The sequence below is a fragment of the Anopheles cruzii genome, chromosome 3, assembly GCF_943734635.1.
Source record: "Anopheles cruzii chromosome 3, idAnoCruzAS_RS32_06, whole genome shotgun sequence".
NCBI classification, from domain to species: Eukaryota; Metazoa; Arthropoda; class Insecta; order Diptera; family Culicidae; genus Anopheles; species Anopheles cruzii.
In genome coordinates, this window is record NC_069145.1 from 18,754,871 (window position 1) to 18,781,506 (window position 26,636).

Consider the following 26,636-nt stretch of genomic DNA (forward strand, 5'->3'; position numbering starts at 1 on the left):
CCCGTGGGGGTCAGGGCGAAGTAGACTCACCGCATACGTGTACAGATCGGCACTCTTGCACGTGCTCGTTACGCCGAAGCAGAAACAATTGATGCAGTCGTTCGGATTGCGTGCCTTGTTGTTGAAGTATCCCTGCTGACACACCTGACCAGCACCGGTCACTATCACGATGGTGTCCGGCGACACGAAGTGTGTGCCCATCGAGTTGATGATTTCGCACGAGTACGCACCGGCATCGATCGGTTGCATGTCCTCGCAGGTCAATCGCCCGAACCCACGATCGCTTTGTGAGTTGCACTTCTCCGGCACATGGTTCCAGTTCAGACGCCAAACAATGAGCGGCACCGGAATACCCGTTGCGCGACACGTAATGTTCAGGATGCCCCCAACGGGGATGGTTAGCGATGGTGGAGGCGGCTGAACGACGGAAGGTGCCACTGGAATTGGAAGGCAACGGATAAGGAACTAGACACTAGACGCGGAGTCGGGTCGTCGGCACTTACTGCAACCAACTTCGTCCGATTTGTCCAGACAGTCGGCGTGGGTGTCGCACTGGAATGACTTCGGAATGCACTGCCCAGAGCGGCACTGATACTCATCGTACCGGCAGGGCGAGTTTGGTGGCAAGGTGGCGCAGTTCTCCTCGTCCGAACCGTCATTACAATCCAGTTCCCCGTCGCAGAGCCAGGTTTTCAGGATGCACTTGTTGTTGCGGCACTTGAACTGGTTCGGTTCACACTTCTGGTACCGGCTGCAGCTCGTCTCGTCGGAGCCATCCTGGCAGTCCCGGTTGCCGTCGCAGATCTGGGTCTTCAGTATGCAGTCACCGTTCGAGCAGGTGGCTTCATTCACCGCACACGCTGTCGGTGGGCGTTGGTAGTTGTCTAAGGAGCAACCGAAAGATCAGCATTAACATCCCGATGGGCGTGCGTAATGGTGATGCGTAATCCTTTTTGGAAACTTAAATACAATTCAATTTCATTTACTAACCACGTATCACATTCAATCCAATGGGATTGCAAATCCGTTGGCGAATGCATGAAAAACAATTGGACATTTGAGAGTATTTCTCGAAAAACAAAAAAACGGTATCAACCGCCTAGATTACCTGGTCCAAAGAACGTAAACCCGATGTGCGGTACTGTACCGTACTTTAAGGCCCCATTCCTGAGATTACTATACTTAACGTTCCATGCTGACGGCGGAAACACAACAATTGTAACAAGTAGTCGTTTGTAGCATACTATATGATCTTTTCCTAGAGAGTGACTTACATCTTTCCACGTTCAGACTGACGCTTTTGCTGCTGCCGAGGGTTGACTTTGGATATCCGACCGCCTCGCAGACGTATTCGCCACTGTGGTCAATCTAGTTTGGAACGCAAGCGAACGGAACATGTTAAACGCTGCAGAAGAAGGATGACACGGAAGGGAGCTTACCCGAATGTTGGGGATCTCCAAACGACCGTTAAGGTCGCGCGTTCCCGGTGGTAGCGGTTGACCGTTCAGACGAACCCACTTCACTTTGGCGTGCATGGGACCCTCGTCGCGGCACTGGAACACGACCTCATTGCCTGGAATGTGTGCAACCATATTTGTGTGAATATTTGGTCAACGAAACAACCAACAATCCCATTGTGCATTCATGATAACGAGAATTGTGTTACATTTTGTAATGGTTAACTGAGTTAAATAGGTTGAAATAACTAATATTTTGCGACGATTTTCTACCCTTTGTTTTGGCGAATGATTTAACCGCTAATGAAAGAAATTTATATTTAAATTTATTTCGTCTAACTTGAAAGATCGTCAAAGTATTTAGTCAAGATGAGAAAATAGTATTCAATGATAACTATCTTGAATCCAATCCGATTCCAGTAACGGGTGTGGGTTCTCTAGCGTGCAGTTCGTGCAGAAAAAAAGCATGCACCTTAAAGACCGAGCCGTCTGCTCGAAACTTACCCTCAACAATATCCTCTACACATTTTCAAGCACAAGAGTGATTAGAAAGCATATAAAAAGGGAAGAAGATTGGCGTTAGAGCAGAGCGAGGGCACAGGTTTTATTTTAGGTACAGCAGCAGAAGTTTGGAGAAGCGAAAAGTTCAGAAGAAACCACGCCAAAGTACGACGAAAAGGTACTTACTTTCCTTGATGCTCTGCTCGTTCGGGTAGGTCTTCAGATCGAGGCGCGGCTGATCGAACGGTGGTGGCACGACATCTGCATGGTTTCATTTTGAAGTGTAGGTAAAACATGACAGGAATGAAGAAATCGATTAACATATGCTCCTATACAAAACGAAAGAACTCCCCGAGGATTCTGTTAACAGTCGTGATTTCGGAATGCAACGCCGTGACATTAGTGAACTCCACGCAAAACCAATTCGCTGAGTGATTTTAGTTCAATTTTGGGACAAGCAGCAGCCATAACTGGTTACAGGAGATTTATTTCCACGAAGATAAACGAAGAAACGAGAAGCGAAGAATATAAATCGTTCCGCAAGGTGGCTGCATATACTGTTTGGGAAGGCGAATCAAGTTAAAACCTGGGTTAAATCTGTAAACCGGAGTTAATCGTGAAGTCAACCATTTTATTTCGTGAGTAGAGTTGTCAGTTGTGAAAGCAATCCAAACGAACTTTCAAAAGTAATTTGAAAAGAGTGATGCATTGATCGATTCCTTGCGTTCTTTATAGAAGCACGGGAGATCATTTTTAATTGTTGGTCATAGCATTTGTTTAGTCGAAAAATAAACTAAAGGATTTTTTTCCTTCAACAAAATTAATCAATCCTTAGTTGTAGTGTGTTACGAAAAAGCAAACGTGAACGTGGTGGTTCAAGCTTAGAACTGGCCGCATTAGCTTAGCCTGCTCTGCGCAACTTACGCCCGAAACAATCAAGCTCATCACTAGTGTCATAGGGACAGTCTACTCTGCCGTTGCACTTCAACGACAGGTCAATGCAGGGACCGTTCTCACATCGGAACATGTTCGGTGCACAGCTGTCTGTTTTGTCCGGAGCGGAATCAGCGACGCCAGTTTTGGAAGGGAAAGAAAGGATTGAGTATGACCGAAAGAATCGAAGAGACCGTACAACCGCCGACAGGATAAAAATAAGGTACGAAAATAATGAAGCCGATGGAAATTAAAGTAAAACGGTCAGACGGTCGGCCGGACGAACACAGTAACATAAACACAGTAGGCCGATAAAGAGCAGAGGACACTTACGACAACCCATCTCATCGCTACGATCGGGACATTCGAACCGACGGTTGCATCGCTGCTCGAGTCGGATGCAGTGGCCACTGTGGCACCTCCACTCGTGCGATCTACACTCTACATGTCCTGCGGATGGCGATGCACAGCACGCGGTAATGGTGGTGGATTGATCGCGGAATGATAGTTTGGCAACCGGTTCACCGCACCCCCAGAACCGGACGTCGATGAAATGGTTTGGAAAATTAACATGAAAAAGGAAAAGAACAGTGAAATGACAACGAAATGAACGAAATGGCGGAATGGGGATCCGGAAGGGGCCATGTTTGCGGAAGCACTGTCCCGACACTTACTGCAATCTCGCTCGTCCGATCCGTCCGAGCAGTCCACACGCTGATCACAGCGACGGCTCTCGTCGATACACTGGCCAGTTCCGCAGCGGTACTCGTTTCGAGAGCAAGAACCTAGGAAAAATGGACGTCATGTTGGCGTACATTGGTCCACGGATACAGGGAGCTGCATAAATGGTTCGTGCTTACAGTTCCGTTCGTCGGACTCGTCCCGACAGTCCGCTCGTTTGTTGCACACTTGGTAGCTGGGAATGCAGTGGCCATCGCCGCAGGTGAATTCATTCGAACGGCAAGCTGGAAGTATTGTTGCGGAGCAGAGACGGTAGATTAGATTGTGCGCAATGACTGTTTAAACTTTAACGGTAAATCGTACACTAAACTACCAACACGATGCATGACTCCGTTCTCTACAATAAAACCGACGACAGACGTGCATAGGAGAGTGCAGAAAGAAAATAAAGATTATCAAAATATATCGAACGGAACGTTCCAGGAAGAAAAGATTAGTCTTCGGTAAAAACTAAGACCTACCCAAAGATCCATCCGCCCATCAACAACTCAAACATCGAACAGTAGAAAGGATGGAACAGAAAATGTGAAAATTGACCAAGACATGAGCGGAATTTCTTTGTTGATGATAAACACAAGAACTCCAACGTCCGCGTTCACACTGAGCACAAAATCGAAACAAAGTCATTGTTTAAAGGCATAAACATGCAAAAGAAGAAACAAAACAATTGAAACACTGAACAGAGACAAACGAATGGCAAAGACAAACGAAGAAAGAACGGTTAAAAAATTCCCACATTGGTACATTGGTATTAACCGAAACAGTTCTGCTCGTCGGAGAAGTCTTTGCAATCGTAGAAACTGTCGCACCGCAGCGCGATGTCAATGCAAAAGTGCCCGTCTAAGCAGGTGAACTCAGTCTGATTGCAGGACCCTGCGCGCGCCAGGACATGGGTGCGTAAGTGTGGTGCATTATTGCATGTTGGCAGAGACAGAGTGCAGTGATTTCAAGGCGGCATCGGAACGGAATACACACACAGAGAGAACACACACGTGTGGAAGTTACAGAGGCGTGCAGTTTGGTGAAAGTAGAGAGAGAAAGAGAGAAAGGTATTTAGAGAGAGAAGTAAGCAGCATTAGTGTGGCGCATTGTTTGCGTTCACTGCAAGTCGGTGTGTTTAGAACGTTGGTGCGTCGCGGATGTACAGGTTTTTGGACTCCGGTAGCCACTGGCCGGTTGGGCATTTCAAAAGTAACACTACTTCAGGTCGGGCGGTGAGTACTTACGGCAACCCTGCTCATCGTAGCCATCGGCACAATCCCGACGGCCGTCACAGCGCTGCGAGTGCTCGAAACACGTCCCGTCGGGGCACTGAAGCTGGCTGCATCGCTACAATCACCACAGGGACAAGAAACAGCGAAAGCTTTAGTTACGCTGATGCAGATCCGGTCGGCCCGGGGTCACTTACTTCCACTGGCGGTTCCAAGCAGTCTTCCTCGTCGGCATTATCGACACAATCCTGTCGCCCATCGCAACGACGATCCATGTCCATGCACCGGCCATCGCATAGGAACTCCTCGTCCGTGCATCGCTCGTGGGGAACTGTTTTGTGGCCACCAAGAATCGTGAGAAAAAAACACGCCAAACACGCGAAGAAAATAGATTAATGCCGTGTAACGTGTCCGTCCAGAATTCACCCTGAAAAGATCTCAAACACTCTCACAGATCGTTTGGTTTTACCAGTTCCCAGCGGGGGGGCGCACTGGGTCCTATTCGAGATTGTTGATGCCCGATTGTGATGATTGTGCACTCAACTCAACAAAAATTTCTTAGCGTAAAACTTTACTATACGAAGGGTTATTAACAGAGCGCAACAAAGCAGAAAGCAAGAGGCACAAAGGTTATTCGTCCTTGAGTGGGCTGGATGGTTTTTTTCTGCGAAATTTTCATTCGAATGCGATTGCTTATGCTGGCAGCGAACGCTTATGCTGGCAGCCCGGCCACTTACCTTCCGCTTCGCAGTCCTCCTCGTCCGAACCGTCGGCGCAGTCGTGATTTCCGTCGCAGCGGAAATCACTGTTAAGGCACAAGCCATTTCTACACTGCCACTGGTCCCGACCGCAGCTGACACTGGTGTCTGGCGGGCATGAGAGGAAGGTGGTGAGCAGGCGCGAATCATACAGCGAAGAGAAAAGGGTGTTTTGTGGGAAGGGTTGGTTGAACAAAAGTGTTAGTGCGTTTTGGGAGTATATGTGTCGGCGAACAATTGTTTCGTGCTGACAGACGAGACGATTGCGATATGTGTCGAGAAAGATTCACCCAATTGTGTTCTAGCTAAACTAGCAGTTAGTATTAAACTAGTGAACTAGTATCGGCTGCGATTGGTAAGCAGAAATTAGTAACACACGGACAGGCCACATGCAAATACGCAATATGAAGAGACACTTACTACAGCCATGTTCATCGCTACCGTCACTACAATGCGCGAAACCGTCGCAACGATGCTCCGGGGGAATGCATTGTTTACTGTGGCAGCTGCATTGAGACCGTGCACGGGTGGGATAGGTGGTTTGGGTTGGTGCAAACAGAAAGGGCACAATATACAGGGCATATGTACACGGGGTGGGCGAGTTCACGAGACACAAATGTACCGAAAAGATAGGGAAAACAAACAACAGATTATTTAGAATCCACACTCTATATACACGGTGCGCGCCAGGCGGTGGTAATGGAGGCCCCACCACCGCAGCCACCTCGACCGCGACCACGATCCTCGAAGGACACTTACTGAAAGGCATCACCGTGACAGGTGATGCAGTTCCGTTCGTCACTGCCGTCGGCGCAATCGGGCATGCCGTTGCAAAAGATCCGCAGCTCGAAGCATTGGCCATCGCAAGAGAACTCGTTTATACTACAATCATCTGTGTGTGTGTTTTTGCATGTGTATGAGATACATTTGTACAAAAATGGGAAACAGTAATAGTACGGTGAGTTTTCTGTTAGCAGCAAACGTTGGCCTGCGGCAATCTATGCAATTTAGTGTGCGCAGCGTGCAGCTTTGGTTAACATAATTCCATATCCACATTTTTTCTGATTAGCCAACGCCATTCGGTGATTGCTGAAACTGGCCGAATTTGCCCGAAAACCCCACAAGATGGGTTTCCTTCTTTCGGTTCCTGATGAACGGGAACGAAAAACTTAAACGAAAGCGCAGGCCAGGAACCTTCGCCACAGGTTAATTCAGGTTAGCTTAGGGAGCTTAGCGTTTAGTTTAGACCTATCGCATGGTTTTGAAGGAAGACGACAGTGGAACTAGAAGCGAAGTGGGTAGTGAAGTAGATTCGCCGATAGTGGGCATGCACTTTACGGTAGTCCGCTATCCCTTCGACCAGGTACTTTGTGAGTTACGTTAATCAAGTCCAAGGAACCATCATTCGTCATGCGGCCCAGTCTTTTGTCCGAATTTTAAACCCAATGTTGGAAGTAGTGCTTCAGTGTTACGTGATTGAAACAATTGTTCAGACAGAGAAGGTGGTACTCTAACAAACCGAACCCAAAGTGAGTAATTTAATCGAAAAGACAAAAATACGATCATGCTATACCCGAGTTGCAGCTCGTCTCGTCGGACTCATCGTGGCAGTCCACGATGCCGTTACAGTGCTTATAGTCCGCAATGCATATACCGTCGTTACATTCGAACTGGCCCTGGCCGCAGCGACTCAGTGATTTGACCGGCGTTTTGTTCTCTACGAAAAAGATTGGGGGCAATTTTGGGGTGATTGTGGTCGAATTTGTGGTACGATGCTTGTCGAATTATCGCTTTGACCATGGTCGAAGGTTGAGTTTCCCAAATTTATGACACGCTCGTTTGGGACAAAATTGAAAGCCGCAGAAGCAAACGGGAAGGCGAAGCTCACTTGAGGCTGGAGGCTTTAGTTCTTGGGCAATATTGTGAGCTTCTTGTGAGGTTCTTTTGCGAAAAGATTATGCAGCTTTTGCTTTCAATTGGTAACTGATCGGATGATGGTAACGGATCGGATTTCGGGGGCTCTTTGTTTAGCTTGGGTGTAAGCTAACTAAGTAATGCATTCACTTCAATTACAAAACACAACAGTAAAATGGAACATGAAGGACGGATACAAGCGTAATGCATTTTACAACATTTAAACACAGAGCTGATGCAAATGGCAAGGCAAATAACATTTAAACAATGATCGATGTATCTACACGGAAATCAGCCAAGGGAAAGGTTTGGCACTGCTGGTTGCCGGTTTTTTTCTTTGCGAAGTATCACGCAAATCACGACGATTCGTACTTACCACCGCACGCACTCTCATCGGTTTGGTCACGGCAGTCGTAGCGACCGTCACAAACGGCACTCTTCGGAATGCAGTCCCCATCGTAACACGTAAACTAAAAGATAAACAACCGAAAAGTCGTCCCAACAAAAAAAAAGGATAATCATAATAAATATACGAGAACGAAATAATAAATTTCACGTCAAAAAAAAGAAAAGGAAATGCCTCGTACCTCGTCGGGCCGGCAGGTTGCAAGCGAAGCTTCACACACATCATCGGCTTCGTCAGTATTGTCGCCGCAGTCGTTGTGACCGTTACAAATATCCTCGTTCGAAATGCATCGCCCATTGCCGCACTGGAACTCGTTTTCACGGCAAACCTCATCTAGAGGTGAACGCACAAATCAACAAATTAAAGAAACAGAAAGAAAAATGCACGAAACAATTAATGAAAATAATGAAACAAACGCAACATACTGTCAACTGAAAGGTAGAAAGTAAAATAAAATTGAACTTCGCAGTCGATCGCGAAAAGGCAAGTGATTAAAATGGAGGAGAAGGGAAATAAAATGTCGGTTTCGATCGCCAGCAATCGACGCCGGAAGCCTACTTGACGGCGTGTCGCAGCCCATTTCGTCGGATCCGTCGCTGCAGTGGTTCCAGCGATCGCAGTGATGCTCCATCGGAATGCAGTGGCCGTTCTGGCACCGGAACTCGTGGGGCCGACAGTCTGCGGCGTTTCGGTTTTCGTGTGTGTGTTCGCGCGGGATTTACGGGGCGAGGACAGCGCAGCATGCAGCATGCAAAACATTGGTTAGAGCGTTCAAAGAGAGATCGGGCACGCGGGCGCAGGGAAGAGAGAAACAGCGGTCATCATGCCGATTAGTGAAAAACGTAAGAAAAACAGGGAAAATAAAGACAGGCCTTCCTACCACCGAAGAGCGGGGGGATCGTTTAAGGGTATGTTAATTACGTTGTTAGTAAACGGCTGAAATGCCGGGTACGGTTAGTTCGGAAGGTTTAGTAGTGACACAGTGCGGGGTACATGTAGGAGGTAATGCTTTTTCAGAGATTAGAAAATGTCCAGTTTGAGATTCTTTTCTATGACTCTCGTTGTTGGGTGGAATAATTATTTATGAGTGATGTTGAATAATTATTTATGAGTGATCAAAGGTAAAAAGTTAACAAACACGAACACTATACTGAGAGTTAATTCGCTGATATTTCCTCCACCATTGTTACCGTATTTCTGTTTCCAACTATTTGTTAAATATCATTAAAATAAGGTTTGCAAACTAACTTTCTTTAAAATAAACAACAGACTACCGATACATGATTTTATGAAACCAAAAGATAGGGCAAGCCAAGCTTGAGTAAACCGTCACCAACAATCGCAACAATCCAACAGAAATTCTTTAAACGATTGGCCATTAATCAAATAAATGAATGGAGCATCCTCCGGACATTAACACAGTGGACGCTTCAGTGGACACATACGACAAACACATAGATTTGGATGGTGGAGGATACATTGACGGAAAGACAGGTCCAGGAGGCTGATGGACACACGGTTCGATGGAAAGGCGAACACCGAACTTACCGCAAACCTTCTCATCCGATCCATCGGCACAGTCATACACCCGATTGCAGTGCTTTTCGACCGGAATGCACCGGCGGTCCGAACGGCACTGGAACTCGTAGGCCGTGCAGCTTCGTGACGCTAAAACACACCGCGAATTATTGAGATACCCAAGTGGTGTTGGTTGTCGGGGGTCGCAGAAAGTTATAGAGTCGTCGTCTTGAGCTGGTCCGAACCCCCTTTGGCACTCGATTGGTGCAGTAAAATGCGCCACGAAATTCCCCCTGTCAATGGCGATCGGGCAGCAGCAGCAACGGAGATATGGGCCGTCTGCCTTCTTTCGCAAAATTCTTGGGACGCAAATCACTCCAAGTGAGCGACACCCAAGGAAAGGGGACGGCCAAAACGGCACCAATTTCGAAATGGGAATTCGAATCCGGACAGCGAAGACATCAATATCGCAATGCCTCACTGAGCGGGCCGCTGCAGTGAAAATCTCACACGCACTCACGAAATCCCATTAAGGCTCGACACGGAAGTCAATTAATATCAATCAGTCGGGAGGGCGGTGGGGGAGGAATCGGTGTGGCTTCAATTATTTTTCGAATATGTTTTTATTGAAACCTGGGCCCCTTTTCCGCGTGAAGGGATTTTCCGAACCTCCCACAGGCACAGGCGAATTGACAACCCACAAATAGCGTATGGCGGGGGCTAATCAACGCGCGCAACGCAAGGAATTTCAACGCTCAAAACATGGCCCGTTCGCAGACGTTCCAAATGTCCATCAAACAAAAATCATGCGCTACGGGCGGACGGCACGAAATTATTGATTCGCCTCGAAAGAGGCCCGGTTCCTCGGCGTCTGACAGCCTGTGGCAGGGATAACGCGGGGCGAATGGGGCATCCTGTCGATTCGCCCCCCCCACCCCCCCGTTGGAGGCTAGACTTCCAGCCATGTCCATAATTATCGTGTGGCTACGGTTTTTCATTCAGCAGATTTACAGATTTTCTTCCATTTCACAGGTCCATAATTTCTCGACATGCCGCGCTCGTCATGCAACAGTAAACGGGGAAAAGCATTAAACACTACCAACTCTACCATGCAACCCCAGGCCTGGCCCCCGTTTACGAACTAACTAACTCTACTCTACCGATACGCTACTACCGTGCGAAGGGTTAATGCCATGTTAATGATGGTAATGAGCCCTGACTGTACTGTCTCTTGCTCCGCTTGCTTCGGTCACACAGCCCTCCCGCTCACTCAGGCATACCCCTGCTGATGGCTTACTGGGACAGTTGCGCTCGTCGGAAATGTCGTCCGGGCAGTCGATGTTGCCGTCGCACTTCTGCTCCTGCGGGATGCACTGCCCGTAGTCACACTGCCAGGTGCTTCTGGGGCACGCTACCCGTTTGCGCGTGTTGCGTTTAAAGAGACACAAAGTTCAAAGTCATGGTCAGGATTTTAGTGGTTTGTTTAGTGGTGCCCAAAAATGGCCTACCAAAAAAAGCATAAAAACGCACTCCATCGAAGTGGTGCAAATAATGAAAAAAGCGCTTCGATTTCTTTCGACGGAACGAAGAAAACGAAAACATCGAAACAAAAAGGATAAGAAACGAAGGAGCAACCGCTTTACAAAACAAGGACCTACGGCACTCGTCCTCGTCGGCCCGGTCCCGGGGGCAGTCGACTTTGCCATCGCACCGGCCCAGAATCGTCACGCACGACCCGTCGCCGCACGTAAACTTGCCCAGCGGACAGAACTTCGCTTTTCTGCCCTTTCCTTGGACACAATCCCAGCCGTCGTGGTCCGGTGGTTTAGTCGTCGTCGTGGTTTGATTAGCGTTGAAAGTAGAAAGTAGCATAAACGGACAATTGTTTTGGCAAGTAATTGGTTAACGCAGGTCGCGGGTCTGATTTTCGGTGCGTGAAAAGTGCGGCTTTTGGGGGGGATAACGCCGGTAATTGCGCGCGGTCCGATGGTCCGTTCAGTACTGTGGGCTGTGGGTTGGTTGGGAGGTGGCGTCGGCTTACCTTCGTGGTCACAGTCTTCGTCCTCGCCGTTCTTGCAGTCGGGGTGCCGATCGCAGAGTGCGGTCCGGGGAATGCAGCTACCGTCGTGGCACATGAACTCGACGGTCTCGTCGCACCGGCCACCTTCGGTGTCTGCAAAAGGGGAACCAGAAAAGGGATGCTATAGTCACCGGCTGCAATACGGCCCCGCTCGGTACCTACGGCAGTCGTTCTCGTCCTCGCTGTAACGGCAGTCGGGTCGGCCATCGCAGCGCTGCGCAAACGGAATACACACCCCGTCCTCGCAGGTGAACTCATTGGGGCGACATTCTGTGAACAAAAAAAAGGGGAAACATGGGTTAACTCGAAACAAATACCGTATCCGCCTTTCTTTGGCGGGTCTTTAAGATGTTTAAAAAAAACGGGATCAGTAGAAACAACGGAACGGAACCACACATCGTACATCCTGTCACGTGCCGCAGTCGGCGAAAGTCGATGATTACGGAGCGGCAAAACTGTCCTTAGCCGGGGTGGTTTTCTTGGCCCACAGCGGCCCGGAAGCGAGCTCAGCCACAATCAGCTCCGAGCTCCGAGGGTGTAAGTACCGCGGGTAGACAGGATCATGCTCTACAGCCCGGCCGGCCGATTGACTCTGATCCCATATTTATATTCCACCGTTACGCGGCCGGGCTTTTCCCCCTTTCGGGCATTATAGTCTCAGCGCTAGCTGGCGGCTGGCCAAAGCGGAAGGGCTCTGATTTTTCGCGCAACACATATGAACACGGAATAATAACGAACATGCTTGAGCTTCGCTAGACTTCAAACCGCAGTTTTGCGAGAGCCTGTCGAGCAACGTCGGATGAGATTTTCTATCATACCGTCATTCGCACTTTGGCGATTTGCCAGCTACGGTTAGCCTGGCACCTCTGCTCTGGGGGCCATTACATCAGCACCCGTACCTCATAACTGTGCGAAGGGCAAGTTCAACGGTACAAACCGTTGCTAATTGTTGCTAATTGGAGCATTGATCTACCCTCGCCCCGTCGTTGGACTGCGTGGTCAATTGAGGCCGAGGAGACTTGCATGCCATAGAGCGCTATCATAAATTGCAACTGAGAATCATTGTGAGAGAATCATAAAGAGTGCCCGCCGAAATTTGGGAAAAAGTTGTTGAATATTGTTCCAAAACGCCTTTAAAACACATCACGAATCTAGCTTCGAGTTAGAGAGTTCGGTGGTTTTTGAGGGAAATGAAACAGAATGGCTCTGGTTGCAGGGCGGAAAAGCCGGGAAAACTGAAACTCCACAACCGGAACGGGGATGGAACCAGAAAAACCCGATCAAATGTCAACTGTTGGACAGGTTGCGCTCTCTGGCCCGTTTGGAGTGGTCCATTGCGCGTGGTTCGTGGGCCTCCGAACGACTGTAAGTGGCCAGCCCGACGTGCACTTGTTGGCACGCCAAACTTTTGGCGTGAAAGTTTTTAGTGGAAGCCCTTTCAAGAGCCATCCGATGCCGGCTATCGTTCCGCTCACGGACCATTGCGACATGAGCGTGTTGTCATTGATATTTGATCCACGCGGCCACCTTTCACTCGTTACGCACACACACTTGGCGTGGCCCCGTTGCTGGTGATGTCCTGGCTGCCCCAGAACGCGTGGTAATACCATCCGCGCCCTTCAGTCGAGCACTGTTGAGCTTCTGGCACTGGGGTTTGAGTCATGTTTTTTGTCTGGTTGACCAGTCCGGGTTGGTTTTAGCGTGGTTTATTTCGCACTTGCACTGTTGCAGGAGCCCGCCGCCGTAGAGCCCTGAATCGATTCTCAAGGTGGCCAGACAGCAGATGGTTGCGATCATTCAATTTTTCCCCCGGTAGGTGCGCTGATGCTGGACGGACGGAACAGCCAATTTACGTCATGGCGGAGAGAGAAATAGATGGATGAGCCATGGCAGTTCCGAGCGGTGGAAGCCCCGTGTCCGAGTTGCTAACGGAATCCTTAGGGCGATCCTTCGAACTTCTGGCGCTACCAAACAGAGCTGGCTGGGAACCAGAAAAGTTGCATGCCCTGGTGAGGTTTCAAGTTCAACCTGAAGGTTGAGAGTCGCAGCCACACAACTGAACTGGAGTTGTTGGGAAACTATGATTCAAACTCTAATTCTCTGTGAATTCTATTCTTACTTCAACCGATATCAGGGCATTTGGCTGGGTCTCGGTGGTCACCTGTTGCTTGAGAATGGCCTCATAGGGCGGGTGTATCCTCCTCAATGCAGGGGCCATCCAGTTGCTGCAACTCACAACAATTTTATAGCTTCCGTAGCGTATCGAGTGTGGAAATAATTTTGCAATTCTTCGAATGCATCTTCGCCAGCGCCAGACTATTGGCTTCGACGGGCAACCGTCAGACCGTCAGGACCGGGCCCGGCGCTGGTCGGATCCCGTTTCACGCGAACAAAACTCACATCAACATCAACATCGTCCGGAACTATCCGTTCCTGTGTGCTCGGCGGTGCTCCCGGGCTACCCGATGCTCGGTGTTTGATGGCATCACCGCCTCGTCCAGCATGACGGGGACCTCCCGGGCCGAAACACTCGGGTGGAGCATTAGATAAATGCAGGAAGCACAACAATTTGGCCACCGGTGTAATCCAATCAAGTTCAAAAAACGTTGGACCAAAAACGCCGACTCCTTTGCAACGGGCGCGCCCCTCAACAACGTGAATCAAATTCTCGCTCTCTCTCTTTCTATATCAGGTCTTCTCCTTCAGCATGTGTGTGTGTGTGCAGTATTCACCCAAGTTTTGCTTTATTTCGGCCAGGATTTAGCGGATTTGTTAGGAACGGGGACGGGAACCGACACGGAAGTAACGCGATATTATTCGTAGTGCTGCGCTCGTCAAATCGCTGGCTAAACTTTCGAACAATTATAGGCGAGAGTGGCTCCAGTTTCGCGCCACTTCGCGCCGCGTATGGCTTGCCTCACTGGCAAGTGGTAAGACTTCGGTTTGTAAATTTTCACATCCCCAAAACGGTAGCCACCGGAAACGGAATGGGACGAAAAAATGGTACAAAATTTTCAATGGAACATTTAAATAGTTTTTCACGCTACAGTCACCTCATTAGGTTCTGTGAAAGCCTCTGCCAAGGGACATAATGTTGCCGTTGTCCATTCGACGTCGGGAAGACGAATCCGTCCAGCGAAACAGCGGAAAAGCATGAAAACACGGCAGGATATTGAAAAACTTCAACCCCAGTACCCAGGACGACGTTTGCCGTGACGTTTTAGGCTAATGAAAAGGGGGCTACGGGTTGTTCAATGATTTTCCGCCAGCGGGCATGACGTGACACAAACCGAAAGCCGCCGCCTGCAACAGCGGGCCGCGTGTGTCGCGTGAAACTATAATTTCGAATTACTTATGCTTGGTCGATTGTCAACATTTGCCTTACTTTCAATTACTGCACACGAAATCGGACTCTTTTTTTGTAACTAATATTAACGTAATGGATAAATTGTTTCTAATTATAGAATCTGATGTTGATGAGCCGCGAATAGATTCTGAGTCATGTCGCGGCTTGCTCGTTAAATACTTTAGTGGCCACTCACGATGCTACGCAGCAAAACGAGATAATTGTCATTCACCGGCAGACAGCAAACAAACTTCCGTGTGCACTCCAAAAATAAAAAAAGGATAGAAATGGAAGTGGAAGTCATCAGTTAAGAGCAAAACGTGCAGCAGACCACTCCACGAACTGGTACCAGGTAATCAATGCCGGCAGCTTCGGCGCAAGAAAAGAACAAACTTCGCCCGCGGCCCGAGACCAGCGAACTGCGCGCGAAGGGCACATGTAGATTCGCGCCCGGCCCGGACATTCTGTCGATTCATCATTCTATGAAGGGTACTCGCCGTCGAGCGGTGTGGTCCGATGCTTCCCGTGGGAGGGAGCAACAGGAGCCGTCTAGTGCAGCGGCACTAGAAATAGGATCGGAGTTCCAGCGAAGGGGCCGACCACGCGTTACCACGCTGTAAGAAAGTTGAGAGAACACAAATTTCTGTCCCCGGGACGGGCGGGACAGGACCCCCACCCGGCCGCTGCAGGGGACGCAACCGGGTGGAAGTGTCTTTTTTGCAGAGGTGACGAATAATTATCGCACTCAGCGGGCATCACTTTGATCTCCGGCGTTCTTCCCAGTTTCAGGTAACTTGGCATGGAGTGCCAGCGCTTCACCAGAATCTGGTGCAAACTGCAAGCCAGAGGCACACCCGTTGGAGAGAAAGAGAGACGGTGAGAGAAAAGTAAAGCGAAAGAGGCCATTTTAAATGCTTTTAAGCGCATAACTTGCCACCGCAAACCCTGCGAGATGAGCTATAAAGTGAGGACTTTATCGAAGGTAATATTCAGAATGTTGTAACTATAAATCACAAACAAATCAAACGAAACGTTACTCAATGCCCATCATACAGTTTGGTGGGCTTTTGTTTGTATCAACAACCTTCGGGATCTCTAAAACATTGACCGAGTTCCCCCAAGTACCAGGGTACGTTTGATGGATTGGTGCGGATCGCTCGCCATAGGCGAAAATCCGCGAACTCCTTGACAGTAACGCGCCATTATAATGATAATAATTTTGGCTTCATAATCAAAGTCGGCCGCCACAAACAGCGAATCGCTTCCATAAACTGGAGCGCTGGGGAAGAGATGATGAATATTTGTCGAACGTCGACGGCCGGCTGACCGAAAAGGGGGGACCTCGAACGACGAAAGCATGAGCACAGCATGTTCGCTGTCCTAGGGACCGCAAATGTCTACATTTGTGGATGCCTCATGCCTACAGCAAGGCAGCTAGGCGGCCCATACACCCGGCCTAAGCGTCGATAAATAAGAACAAACGGAACTTCAAGTATCCACCACTCTTTTCCTGACCGGGCGGTGGGACCACTGAGGCGCACGGCGCAGTAATGAGCATCATCAACCCTCGGGTTGCTCGAGTTGTTCGGGTTGCGCTCTCTGTAGGTCGGGCGTCAAACGGACGTTACTAGCATCGGGGCCCGCCGATAACGTGACTGTAAACAATTTTAGAGCCCGCCAAACACACGGGACTCGGTTTTGTCGACTACTAAATGCAAATCAAAGAAAAAGATTCGATTTTATTCATGCCGCACGGCCTGGCCAACCCGCCGGTGCACGCGTATTTCGGGAGCTTCCTAACTCGCGCTTCCCTTTGGTGCCCCGTGGGTCTGGAAGCCGGGGGTCATGTCACAAATCATTCGCGTAGCTCGACGCGGATTATGGATTCCCCGGTGGAAGTATAATTTGTTTCAATAAGTCGAAGGCGATTGCGAGACGCACCGGCGGATTACGCGGATGTTTGATTTAGTCTCCTATTCGTCCACTTTCGGCCGCGGCAAACCGGAGAATTTATCGTTATGGCATTCGGCCGCAATCGCTGTTCGCTTGTTGTGTTGTCTAGACGCTCAGGGACGCAACTCCACCAAACAACGGGGACCCATTAGTGGGCTTTGGGTACAATTATACGGAGGAGCACGAAAATGACGGAATCGCTTACCAAAACTAAAACAAACCTATCACATAACCTCAATATGGACGACGGAAAAGCGGACCTTCGAACGGGGTTTCTTGGTGGAACAGGAACCTGGAGCTCCTGGGTACAGCCGCGAAAGCGAAAACTACCATCCGGCCGGACGGGTCCATTTGTACGATTGGCCACGGAGCGGGTATCGTGGGGCGGTCCATCCTCTCTACCTGGGGCCTCACCCAAGGAGCTCCAAGTAATTGGATAAACTTTTCCCCGATTTCGTGCCCGATCCCGGGAACAAACCAAAGACACGACACGAATGACAAAAGGCCACTGCGAAAAAGTGGAATAAATATTAGATCATTATTCGCTGCACAACCACACACACACACTCACATCCACGTGTTAGCCTTTTAAAAAAGAGGGTAAAAAAAGAACCCTTTTTTAAATCCACTTTCTCCGGCCCAACGAAACAGACGACAGAGAGAGAGAGAGAGGGACTGCACTTTTCTATTAAATACGTGACACGCCGATGTCACGGATCCACGGTAGTGTGGGGTCAGAATGTTGGTGCACCGGACTGCAGACCGGTGGTCGGGGCGGTGCACCCACCCAGGGCGAGGACTGCTGAGCATCATTTGTATCGGCCGTGTTACCGTCATCATCGGCATCATCGACAGTCGCCTGCTGATCAGTCGCAGGTCCATTAGTTTGGAAAAGTGATTCCTTCGCCTGATGCCAGGGTGTTGTCAGTTGGCATCACGTCGCAAAGGATTGTTAAAGTTTAGCCAACGTGAGACTGAAGTCGTTGGAGGAAAGGATTAGTGTGCAAACATATTTACTTCCGCGACAAGACTATATGATTAACTTGATATGAACACTAAACATTTAAACTAAATAACACAAGGGAAAAAATATAAGCAACAAAATGGAACATAAAAATATTGAAAAATACAATATTCGCTGAAGTAAATAAGAACAGACTAAACAACACTAATAGACGATCCAACATAAGCATTGCACGATGTAATAAATATGGGTCTTTGGTCGCCCATTTCCCATTGTTGAAAGCAACCTCCGCCGTGAAAAGGTTAATGCATAATAAACGAAGTAAATAAAATCAACAATGACTGTACTAATTAGAGGGCTAAAAATCGAAACAACCATTTTCGTTACAATTTTCGGATCATTGGAACGCTACCACAACCAGATACTGTGTTTTCATTATTTTTTCTACCACCCGAGAACCAGAAAAGGGTTGTCTCCGTTCGCCCGTAATACGATACGCGATGTTTTGACTTTATTCATTAGGATTGCTCCGTGTATCCATGGCTCTGGAAAAAAGAAGGGTTCCGTCGGCCATCTCATTAGGGGAAACCGGGAGACAAATACACCTGCAAAGGATCGACGGATTTTTCCGACAGCCATGGCGAAGGTTTGAGAAGAAAGAATCCACTTCCCAAAACAGAAACAATATGATTGACGATCGCCACCATCTCCGAGTGATGGTGGCTCACTCGAAATCGAAAAGTACTCCTTCCGACTGGCGTTTAAAAGTCCATCGGTGTGGAGTGCCACTTTGTCATCATCTCCGTAAATGGATCCCATTTTCCTGGCAAGTGAAATGATTTTAATTATTCTCTGGCCAACGAAACCACGGTAGCAGTTTTCCACAAAACCTCCGAAAGTCTCCAATCAATCATAATGAAGAAATCGGGATCGGGAAAAATCGAACTCCCGGCTGCAACGGCAAACCGTGGGCCAAGTCGTTAGCCCTGTCCAGTCCTGCTTTCTTCCCCACACACACACAAACACACACACACACAACGCGACCCCCTTTGTTGGTGCCGGGGTGCTGACGGATTCCATTAGACCGTTGAGTTGGATTCGGGAAATTCGGTGGAAAAGTTGGATCAACACGACCGATCGGGCCCCGGCGCGCTCGGGAGATGTCTTCATTTTCGTCTTGGCCCCTTTGTCTCGCCGTCGGCGCCGTCGCTCATTTTCGGCCACCTGTCGCGGCGGGCGGGACGCGGGTGCGGGACCGGTTCGAAATTAGATCACGATGCACATTTTTCATTTCCAACGGACGGGCTCCAAATTCCATCCCGCGGGGGCCGAGGGAAACCTTTTTCCAAACACTCGCCGTGTGTGTGTGTTTGTGGGCGACGCAATGCATGTTGGTGTTTCGGTCCATCGCGTTGAGTAGCTAAATATTGCCACCCGAGCCGAGCCGAACCGATCCGAGAAACATCTGAAACAACGGAAAAGGAAAACTCGGTTCCCGTCCGGAGTGTATGACAACGAGAAAAACCTCCTGCCGTACGGTGACCGGTGTGGCGCGAAAACTTAATCACTTACGGCGCGCGCGGCGCTCCGTGCCGTGGACATCGCGGCCAGGCGCCAAAATCGATGCCCAGGTCGATAGCTGGGCTACTGACGATGATGGCGCCGACAACGATGATGATGCTGATGAGGAGTGCATCGCATCGTTGTGTTGTGGCCTTGCGGCGCGCGCGTCAGAACCGAAATAGAATGTTGTCAATTAGTTCCGAAAGTCCGGGCCCGGGTCCGTCGAGGGACAGACCAGACCACGGCGTCGACGACTTGTGGAAAATGTTCAGACAAGAAGTTGTTACCGAGTTTTTTTTTGTTTGGTCGGTTCTACAGGCCCGTTCCTAATTTATATCACGGGCTGCGACCAAAACCCGATGTAACACCGGTGTTGGAACTGGTGTTGGAACCGGTGTTGGAAAGTCGAACAACAAAAATCACAATAAAATGCAACCGACTATGGCGGCGAGGACTCTCTCTCGCTCGCTCACTCTCACTTCTGCCTCCAGGCCGGCGATGGCGATTTTAATGAAATGCGACAAATGATCCGTCCAATTGGAATCGTTAGGCTGTCAGGCCACTCGGCGAACCGAATCTGTTGCACTTCGATCCGGATCAGTCCAAACGGACCAGTTCCCCACCCCCCTAACGGTGAGCTGTCGGTGTAGGCGAAGAAAAACAATCTCCGAACATCGCGCCATGCGAGGAAAAACAAATGCAAACTGCTCGAACGTGCTGCCACGGATTTTTGTCCGAAGCGGGCGTCGGCCACGAATTGTAAACGACTGGAGCCGTCTGTCCGTTCACTGTGCAGCTGTGTTTCGGTGAGTGTTATCTGCCGCAACAATGGTATGCCAAGTGAACGAAAGCGCGTTTGATCGGAAAAATTGCGACAAATCGAAACAAACTCCTGGCGTTGGAGCTAAAGTTTCACCAAAGGGGTCGACTATGTTTATTTTACCTGCTTATTTGAGTAACTTGTTTTCTTTTTTACTACAAAATAGTGAACAACGATTGTGACGCAGTTCCGCTGGAAGGGCCCCTTTGCATCTACAAATTACCCCACAAATGGAAACAAATTAAATGGCACGAGAACCAGCCTCCAGACTGGTCCACACAAAAAAGGGCGCCCTCTGATTGATTGATTTCTGTAACTCCCTGATGCCGCAATTATAAACGATTTGCCGGCCGGCATGTGTTTGGGGTTTTCCCATTTATTGGATCGAGAAATTAATTTCCTCAAAATCCGTTCTTCATAAAAACCGAACATCACTTCGTACACATTTAATTGGGGATCCCGAATGGCCCAAAAAAACCCTCAGAAAAATGCCGCCGAAATTGTGATACGCAACGAGGGGCTCAGGAATTGATGAACCTTCGAATTTATGGGGTTTTGTTTTCCCTCTCTCTCTCTCTCGCTCGTGTTGTGTCCTCTATCCCACCAGCTGTCACTTGTTTCACGAGAGCTGTGGCCGCGGGTGTGTCCGGCACCTCGCGCATACCACCCCGGAGCGTCACGCACTGAATTATTCATCGTTTGCCCAGCACACCCAGAGCAAGGGGCCCAGAAGATCGGGGAAGTGTCCGGCGTGGGTTGAGCGCGTTGCATCGAAATGCTCTGGAACGCGGAATTCGGGAACGCAGATTAGTGCTATAAAATTCGTGCTCAATCGCTGGCCGTCGGACACCAGCGAACATGGACACTGGCACGGCACGCAGAACCGACGGTTGTAAAATGGTTGCAGCGCGCGAAGTCGGTTAAAGTCCTTAAAATAACTCCGCTCAACCACGCGGTGCAATAGATGCACCACAATGGATGGCAAGCTGGATCGTTTCCTGCGTGTGCGATCGAGCGGCGGTGTTGACACACCCCGTCACCTAAGGTGGGTAGCAGATGAGCAAATCATTTGTGGCCGTTGCCACACGGATGATATCAGAGTTGAGTCAGGAATATGGGAAAATAACGCGCCAGCCGGTGCCACATTAACATTCTAATTTAGTTCAGGGGCAATCAGGAAGTTTAACGGTGATTGATAGAGAACCGTACAAAGAATGTGACCCTAAGATGAACAACACCGTGACAGGACTACATAAAACTGGCCATTGTAAGAAGCATTGTTTAACGTGCTCAGAGGATTGCTAAATTTGGTTGATTAAGCCTCAGCAGCTTCATCAATCAAACAAAAATAGAATTTTTCCAGAATATTGAAGAATATTCGAAAAAAAATTAGTTAACTCCATCAGAAAGTGCTCAAAATGTGTAAATGTACTTTTAAATTAAAATGTGTTAAAAAGCATAACATTTTCTTAAGTGTTTTGTGAGGCGTTGTTTTATCTGTACCAATGTTACATCAGACCATTTATACATAAAAGCATTTAAATTAGAGTAGAACATACTTTAGGAATTATCCAGGTTATTATAACAATACATAAGATAACGTAACGTGGGAGCGATTATTGTTCCTTAATAGTTTAATAATTTCCCATTTTTCTGCCCCATTTTTTTCAAAAAGAATAACATCATCAGAAAATTTCCCATGAAAGGATTACATTCTCGAGTCGATACACTGAAGCATCCAATTGTGCAACAAACTGAAATAGCCGTGAAACGGTCTTAGGTCATCCTGGCGTCCATCACACGTTTTCTTACCTTGCCCTTGGGCGCCACCCAACGCCACCAACACCAACGCCAACCAGCAGAGGGCGGGCGCCATTGCTTTCGCTAAACTCATCGCTCATCCAACGGATCGCACACTATTCGGGTGTTGAATTTTCACTCGCCAAGCACGGAACGTGGTTCGCTGCCCGGCAACAACTGGCCCGGCCGGGTGCTGTTGCTGATCACCGGCAACAATCGCAGCGCCACACACACACACACACTCACTGCACTATGCAGCCCGGCTGCACGTCGTCTTCCTCTGTTGGGATTCCCTGCTGCAGCACAGCACTAGCAGAACATTGTGTATTTGGGTTTGCGGAAAATATTAATAATCTAAAAATAAACAATTGCACACATCAAGCGTGCAAGGAGCCACCCACAGAAACCAACACACACGCGTGAGAACGAGCACTTTCTTGACGGTTATGCGAAAGGTTCCCCACCGGGGCTAGGAACACCGACACCGGACGCCGGAGATTCGGATCTACTAGTTGCTAATAGTTGTGGTGTCCTATCGCTGGCCCGCCTAAAGTCCGAGCACGGGCCGATGCCAATTAATATTAATAGTTTTCATTATGCATACACTTTTCAAGCTGACCAACCGACCGGACTACCCGGATGTGAGCAGCCCCGTCCCCTGCTGGTGATGAATGACATGGGCTCCGCCGTCAGGAAGCGCCCGTCCGAGCACCAGGAAGGGATAGCAAATTAAAATAAGATTCGTTGGGAATCCAGGAGAAGCGGAACTCCGAACTCGTTACAAACCCAAGACTCCAAAGTACGGAGTGTACTTCGGTACTACTCAGCGCTCGGGCCAGGCTCCTCGGGTGGGATATAGGGCCTGAGAAGGGCGGCCCGCGTTAATCTATATTAATTTATCAACCTCTGAACGCTTGGAGGATCGGTAGCTTGGCCTGCCCTGTCAGCTGTTGGAACAGGCTTGTCTATTCATCCTGCTGGGGTGATCCAACCACTGGTGGTCTCCTATGTGACTTCTTGACCCGCGAGAAGGTCCCGGACGGTTCGCTCGGCCCAGCTTCCGTAAGACCCGGGGCTCCAATTGAAATGAATTTCTAAAGTTTACATTGATTCTAATTGAGGCGATTTACGCCGCGGCCCCGGCCAATAGCTGGGACACGTCCGACGGCGGCGATGGGCGATCTGCGAACAAGGCCACCACGAAGGCGCGCTGAATGCGTGCGTGTTGTTTCTATACGATCGATCCCGGACCGGACCACCGTCCATCGGCGACCGTCCGGACCGATGGGCGAGCTGGGCCGATCAGCGTCATAATTCTCCGCCTTGCGCCTGGCGCCAAGAAACTACTAAACGGCCGATGCGAATCCGGCAGCCGTTCGGTGCGCCACGGAACCGATCCTCCACGAGTAGGACTCGGACGATCGAACCATCATCTTGCGAAGCGTTCCTCTTGCACATCACTTAAACGCTTCACACCACGCGAGTTGCTGCAATTGCTCCAATTACTGTGCTTCCGGAACGGACCAGACATATTGGGCGGACGGGCGATCGATTGGGCCATTTTGTTGTTGTCACCCTCCGCTTTACCCATATCTTTTCACCGCGGGTCCGCTTCTGTCTGCCATCCGAGGCGCGCGTCGTACAACCCCACAGCTTCGTTTTACTTCCTCCTTCGGGCGCCCAACTCAATTAATTTCCGGAGAACCATTAACGTTTTAATGTCATTATCCTACGCGTCGGCATCGGCGGACGCACCGAAGACGGCGAAAGGTTCTCCCGTTCCGTCGGACTGTTTCCACTCTGGTTCTGTGGCCCTTTCTTTATCCATTTAGTGGCTGGCGTTCTTGGCGGCACTCGCTTACTTCTTCGGCAGGAGGCAACCGGTTTTTCGGGGACTCATTTAGTATACTCATTTTAAAACAGTTTTGGTTTCCGGGATTTCATTAGCAAGCCGCCGAAGGTACAAACAGCGTGTAGTGGGCCATTTTTCATGGGCTGATCGATAATTCAGCAAAAGCTGTCGACTGGTTTGGTGTCAAATTAATCGTAATTCGTCGTACCACACATCGGTGGCCGTTACACGGATGTTCCATTTCGGCCACCGAGGGTAGAACAGCCAACCGACGGACGGTTGAGTGAGGTCTTCCCGACATGATCCCGGTGACCCCGTAATCCCCCCCGTTCCCGTCACATTCAGGAAGCAAGCCGCATGCTGACGGTTGACCGAACATTAATTTGTGTTGCTGTTGTCAATGTAGCAGTTACTTTGCGCCGCCATTGCGCCACGTCCCCCCAGTGAATGTGTGAAGAATGAAATCATAAAAATCGTAAATCAAATCTCGGACATCGGGCGTCTAAGAATGGGACAAAAGAAAGGCGTATTCAATTGACCGTGTCGGCAGATTGTGTCAAAAGCTTAGTAAATTATTGTTATTGCCCATCAAAACGTGAGTTGTGACGAAGAAAGAGTTGAAGAACCCCATTCTTAAGGGACTCATTCTTTGCGTATGTTACAGCGTTTGTCGGAAAAACCCGGACTGACACACTCCTAATACATTCACCCCTCTTCTGAGCGCAAATCACCGCCGGATGTATTGATTTTAATGGGGCATCATCACCGAGAGATGTCAATGATTCAGCGATTTACTACCCGTCTGGAGTCCGAGGTCGACCCGTGGCTCGGGGGTTTATACAAACCATTCGCGGCGCGTGAAAGTGAAAATAATGTTAAACGGATCGAACCGCGAGGATGGAGCGATTACACTATCGCTTCGCTGGGCAAGGGGTTTTTCCAAACTTATGTTAAACTTCTTAGCACGGTTTGCGACCGTCGCCACGTCACTACGTTCTTATCGAAACGGCAGCGGTTTGTTTAAAATGTTTTCCTCATCTTCTAGCGACCTTAATCCCGGGGGTTATCGGCGAGCCGCAAGGGCTAAACGCTGCTGTGTGTTTTAATTTTAAATTTTTACGAGGCCGACCGGCAATGCGCCTTTGCTGTGCCGTGCCGCCGCCAATCCGTAACGAATTGTTTGAATTTACCAACAACGGTAAATTAAAAACAAGAAAGATGAAATCTGAAAACCTGCCAGAAACGTGTGACTTTCAAGCAAAACTTTCAAACTCTAAGGGATCTAATACGAGTAATAGTAACTCAAAAAAGAGATGAATTAATACAATAAATGAGCCAAGCACTTTCCGTGTTTATAACTCTAAGCCGGCACTTGTAACTCGATGGAAACCAAAGTTTGCAAATATCACGCATTAATCGGATAACATTGCGGAACGTCGCAACATGTCGAAAAATTCAAGTATATGTCACTTGTTTTTTCCCGGCCGAGTCGGGCTTGAAGGATGGCCACAGTAAGCAACCATTAGCGGTGGCAAAGAAAAGCAAAAAATTAAATTTCAGCCCTAAAACTCGCGTATGCTATATTCCTTCCTTCACCGCTCCGTTTCCATCAGAAAGAACGTAAAAGCTTCCGATATTTCTCCCAGCCGAAAAAAGGACATACTCTTTCCGCCTTTTCGCATCGCACTCTTGGAAAGGGAACCCATATTCTCTGTGCCATCGCAATCTGTCACAGGTCCTGGGGCAGAAGTCAGCCCGAGCTGCCGGCGTCGCCTGCCTGCTATCTAACGGCCTTCGCCTTCTTGTGTCCTAGAATGTTTCTGGCTGTTTTTTTTTTTTTAGACGAATCCAATGCCACCACCATAACCTAACGCAACCAAATCAGCGACGCAAACAAATTGACAGAAAATTTAATAATTTCTTAGACCCTCTGGCTGGGCGGCGTTGGAGCGTATTTCTGGGAGACATAGGAGAAACATCATCCGAAGGAGAGGAAAAAAACTCCCCAGCTCATGGCCGTCTAATGTGTTTTTGAAGCGGCGCTGCAGGACACGCCGCCGCGGTAAGCTCTCTGAGTGCAACGGTAATAAAGTTTAACTTTTATCCTGCTCCCAGAAGCTTTACATTAGCCGCGCTGCGCTGACAGGCTAAACAGGCACCAAAAGACGCTAACGACGGCGGAAAGTGTTGTTTGCTTATGCTATTATGTTGCACTTTGTTTGACTTTATTTCGGGGAAGGTGTCCTGCGACAAACTTTTTGCTTCAAGCTGTGCACATCACGGCAGGCCACGATCACCCTCTTCTCAACATCCACTAACATCACGGTGTCTGATAACTATGATGGTCATCTTTGGCTATTATCTCACTTTTAAGGCACTTTTAGCCCAAGAATTTAATTCGAATGTTGGGTTCACTCTTTTGAAATAGAATTGGCCTGTCGGGCTGATGATCTTATTTAGCTTGAAGTGAATGTGGTACAGGGTCTCCGTCTTAGTGGAGCAAATAATCTATGCTGCTATCACCTCACATGCGAAAAGGTCAGCCGATTAGAGTGGCTGAAATTCTTAGCTCATTCATTTGGCCAGACAGCACATTCTGGTGGCTATTCTAGTACTCATTGGAATCCATACGATTCAATCCAGTTCGCCGATTCAATGGCCACTTCGATAATGAAGACAAATAGACCAACACTATGTTGCACATTTTAAATGCTTTCAAAAGCGAAATACCGTTAAGCAAAAACTGCAAGTTGCAGTTAACTCAGAAGCATGTAAAACATCGCGCCACGAGAAGCGAGCACAAAACAGAGGTTTTCACG

The 26,636-nt window shown here is 48.9% G+C and overlaps 1 protein-coding gene across 1 annotated transcript in view; it reads right to left on the reverse strand.

The window, feature by feature from the left end:
- The window catches only part of LOC128269986 (basement membrane-specific heparan sulfate proteoglycan core protein), an 84,434-nt gene that overhangs the window by 17,813 nt on the left and 39,985 nt on the right, over window positions 1–26,636 (reverse strand). The window contains exons 7-29 of the mRNA XM_053007390.1: window positions 16,431–16,440; window positions 11,682–11,789; window positions 11,481–11,603; window positions 9,470–9,589; window positions 8,480–8,599; window positions 8,103–8,254; window positions 7,892–7,985; window positions 7,175–7,318; window positions 6,361–6,493; window positions 6,022–6,107; window positions 5,577–5,709; window positions 5,047–5,161; window positions 4,859–4,961; window positions 3,752–3,856; window positions 3,566–3,676; window positions 3,225–3,341; window positions 2,883–3,002; window positions 2,145–2,219; window positions 1,962–1,976; window positions 1,440–1,573; window positions 1,275–1,368; window positions 504–884; window positions 31–437 (exon numbers count right to left, since the gene is read on the reverse strand). Of these exons, the coding sequence (XP_052863350.1) occupies window positions 31–437; window positions 504–884; window positions 1,275–1,368; window positions 1,440–1,573; window positions 1,962–1,976; window positions 2,145–2,219; window positions 2,883–3,002; window positions 3,225–3,341; window positions 3,566–3,676; window positions 3,752–3,856; window positions 4,859–4,961; window positions 5,047–5,161; window positions 5,577–5,709; window positions 6,022–6,107; window positions 6,361–6,493; window positions 7,175–7,318; window positions 7,892–7,985; window positions 8,103–8,254; window positions 8,480–8,599; window positions 9,470–9,589; window positions 11,481–11,603; window positions 11,682–11,789; window positions 16,431–16,440 (3,000 nt within the window). The remainder of the gene's footprint in view (window positions 1–30; window positions 438–503; window positions 885–1,274; window positions 1,369–1,439; window positions 1,574–1,961; window positions 1,977–2,144; window positions 2,220–2,882; window positions 3,003–3,224; window positions 3,342–3,565; window positions 3,677–3,751; window positions 3,857–4,858; window positions 4,962–5,046; window positions 5,162–5,576; window positions 5,710–6,021; window positions 6,108–6,360; window positions 6,494–7,174; window positions 7,319–7,891; window positions 7,986–8,102; window positions 8,255–8,479; window positions 8,600–9,469; window positions 9,590–11,480; window positions 11,604–11,681; window positions 11,790–16,430; window positions 16,441–26,636) is intronic.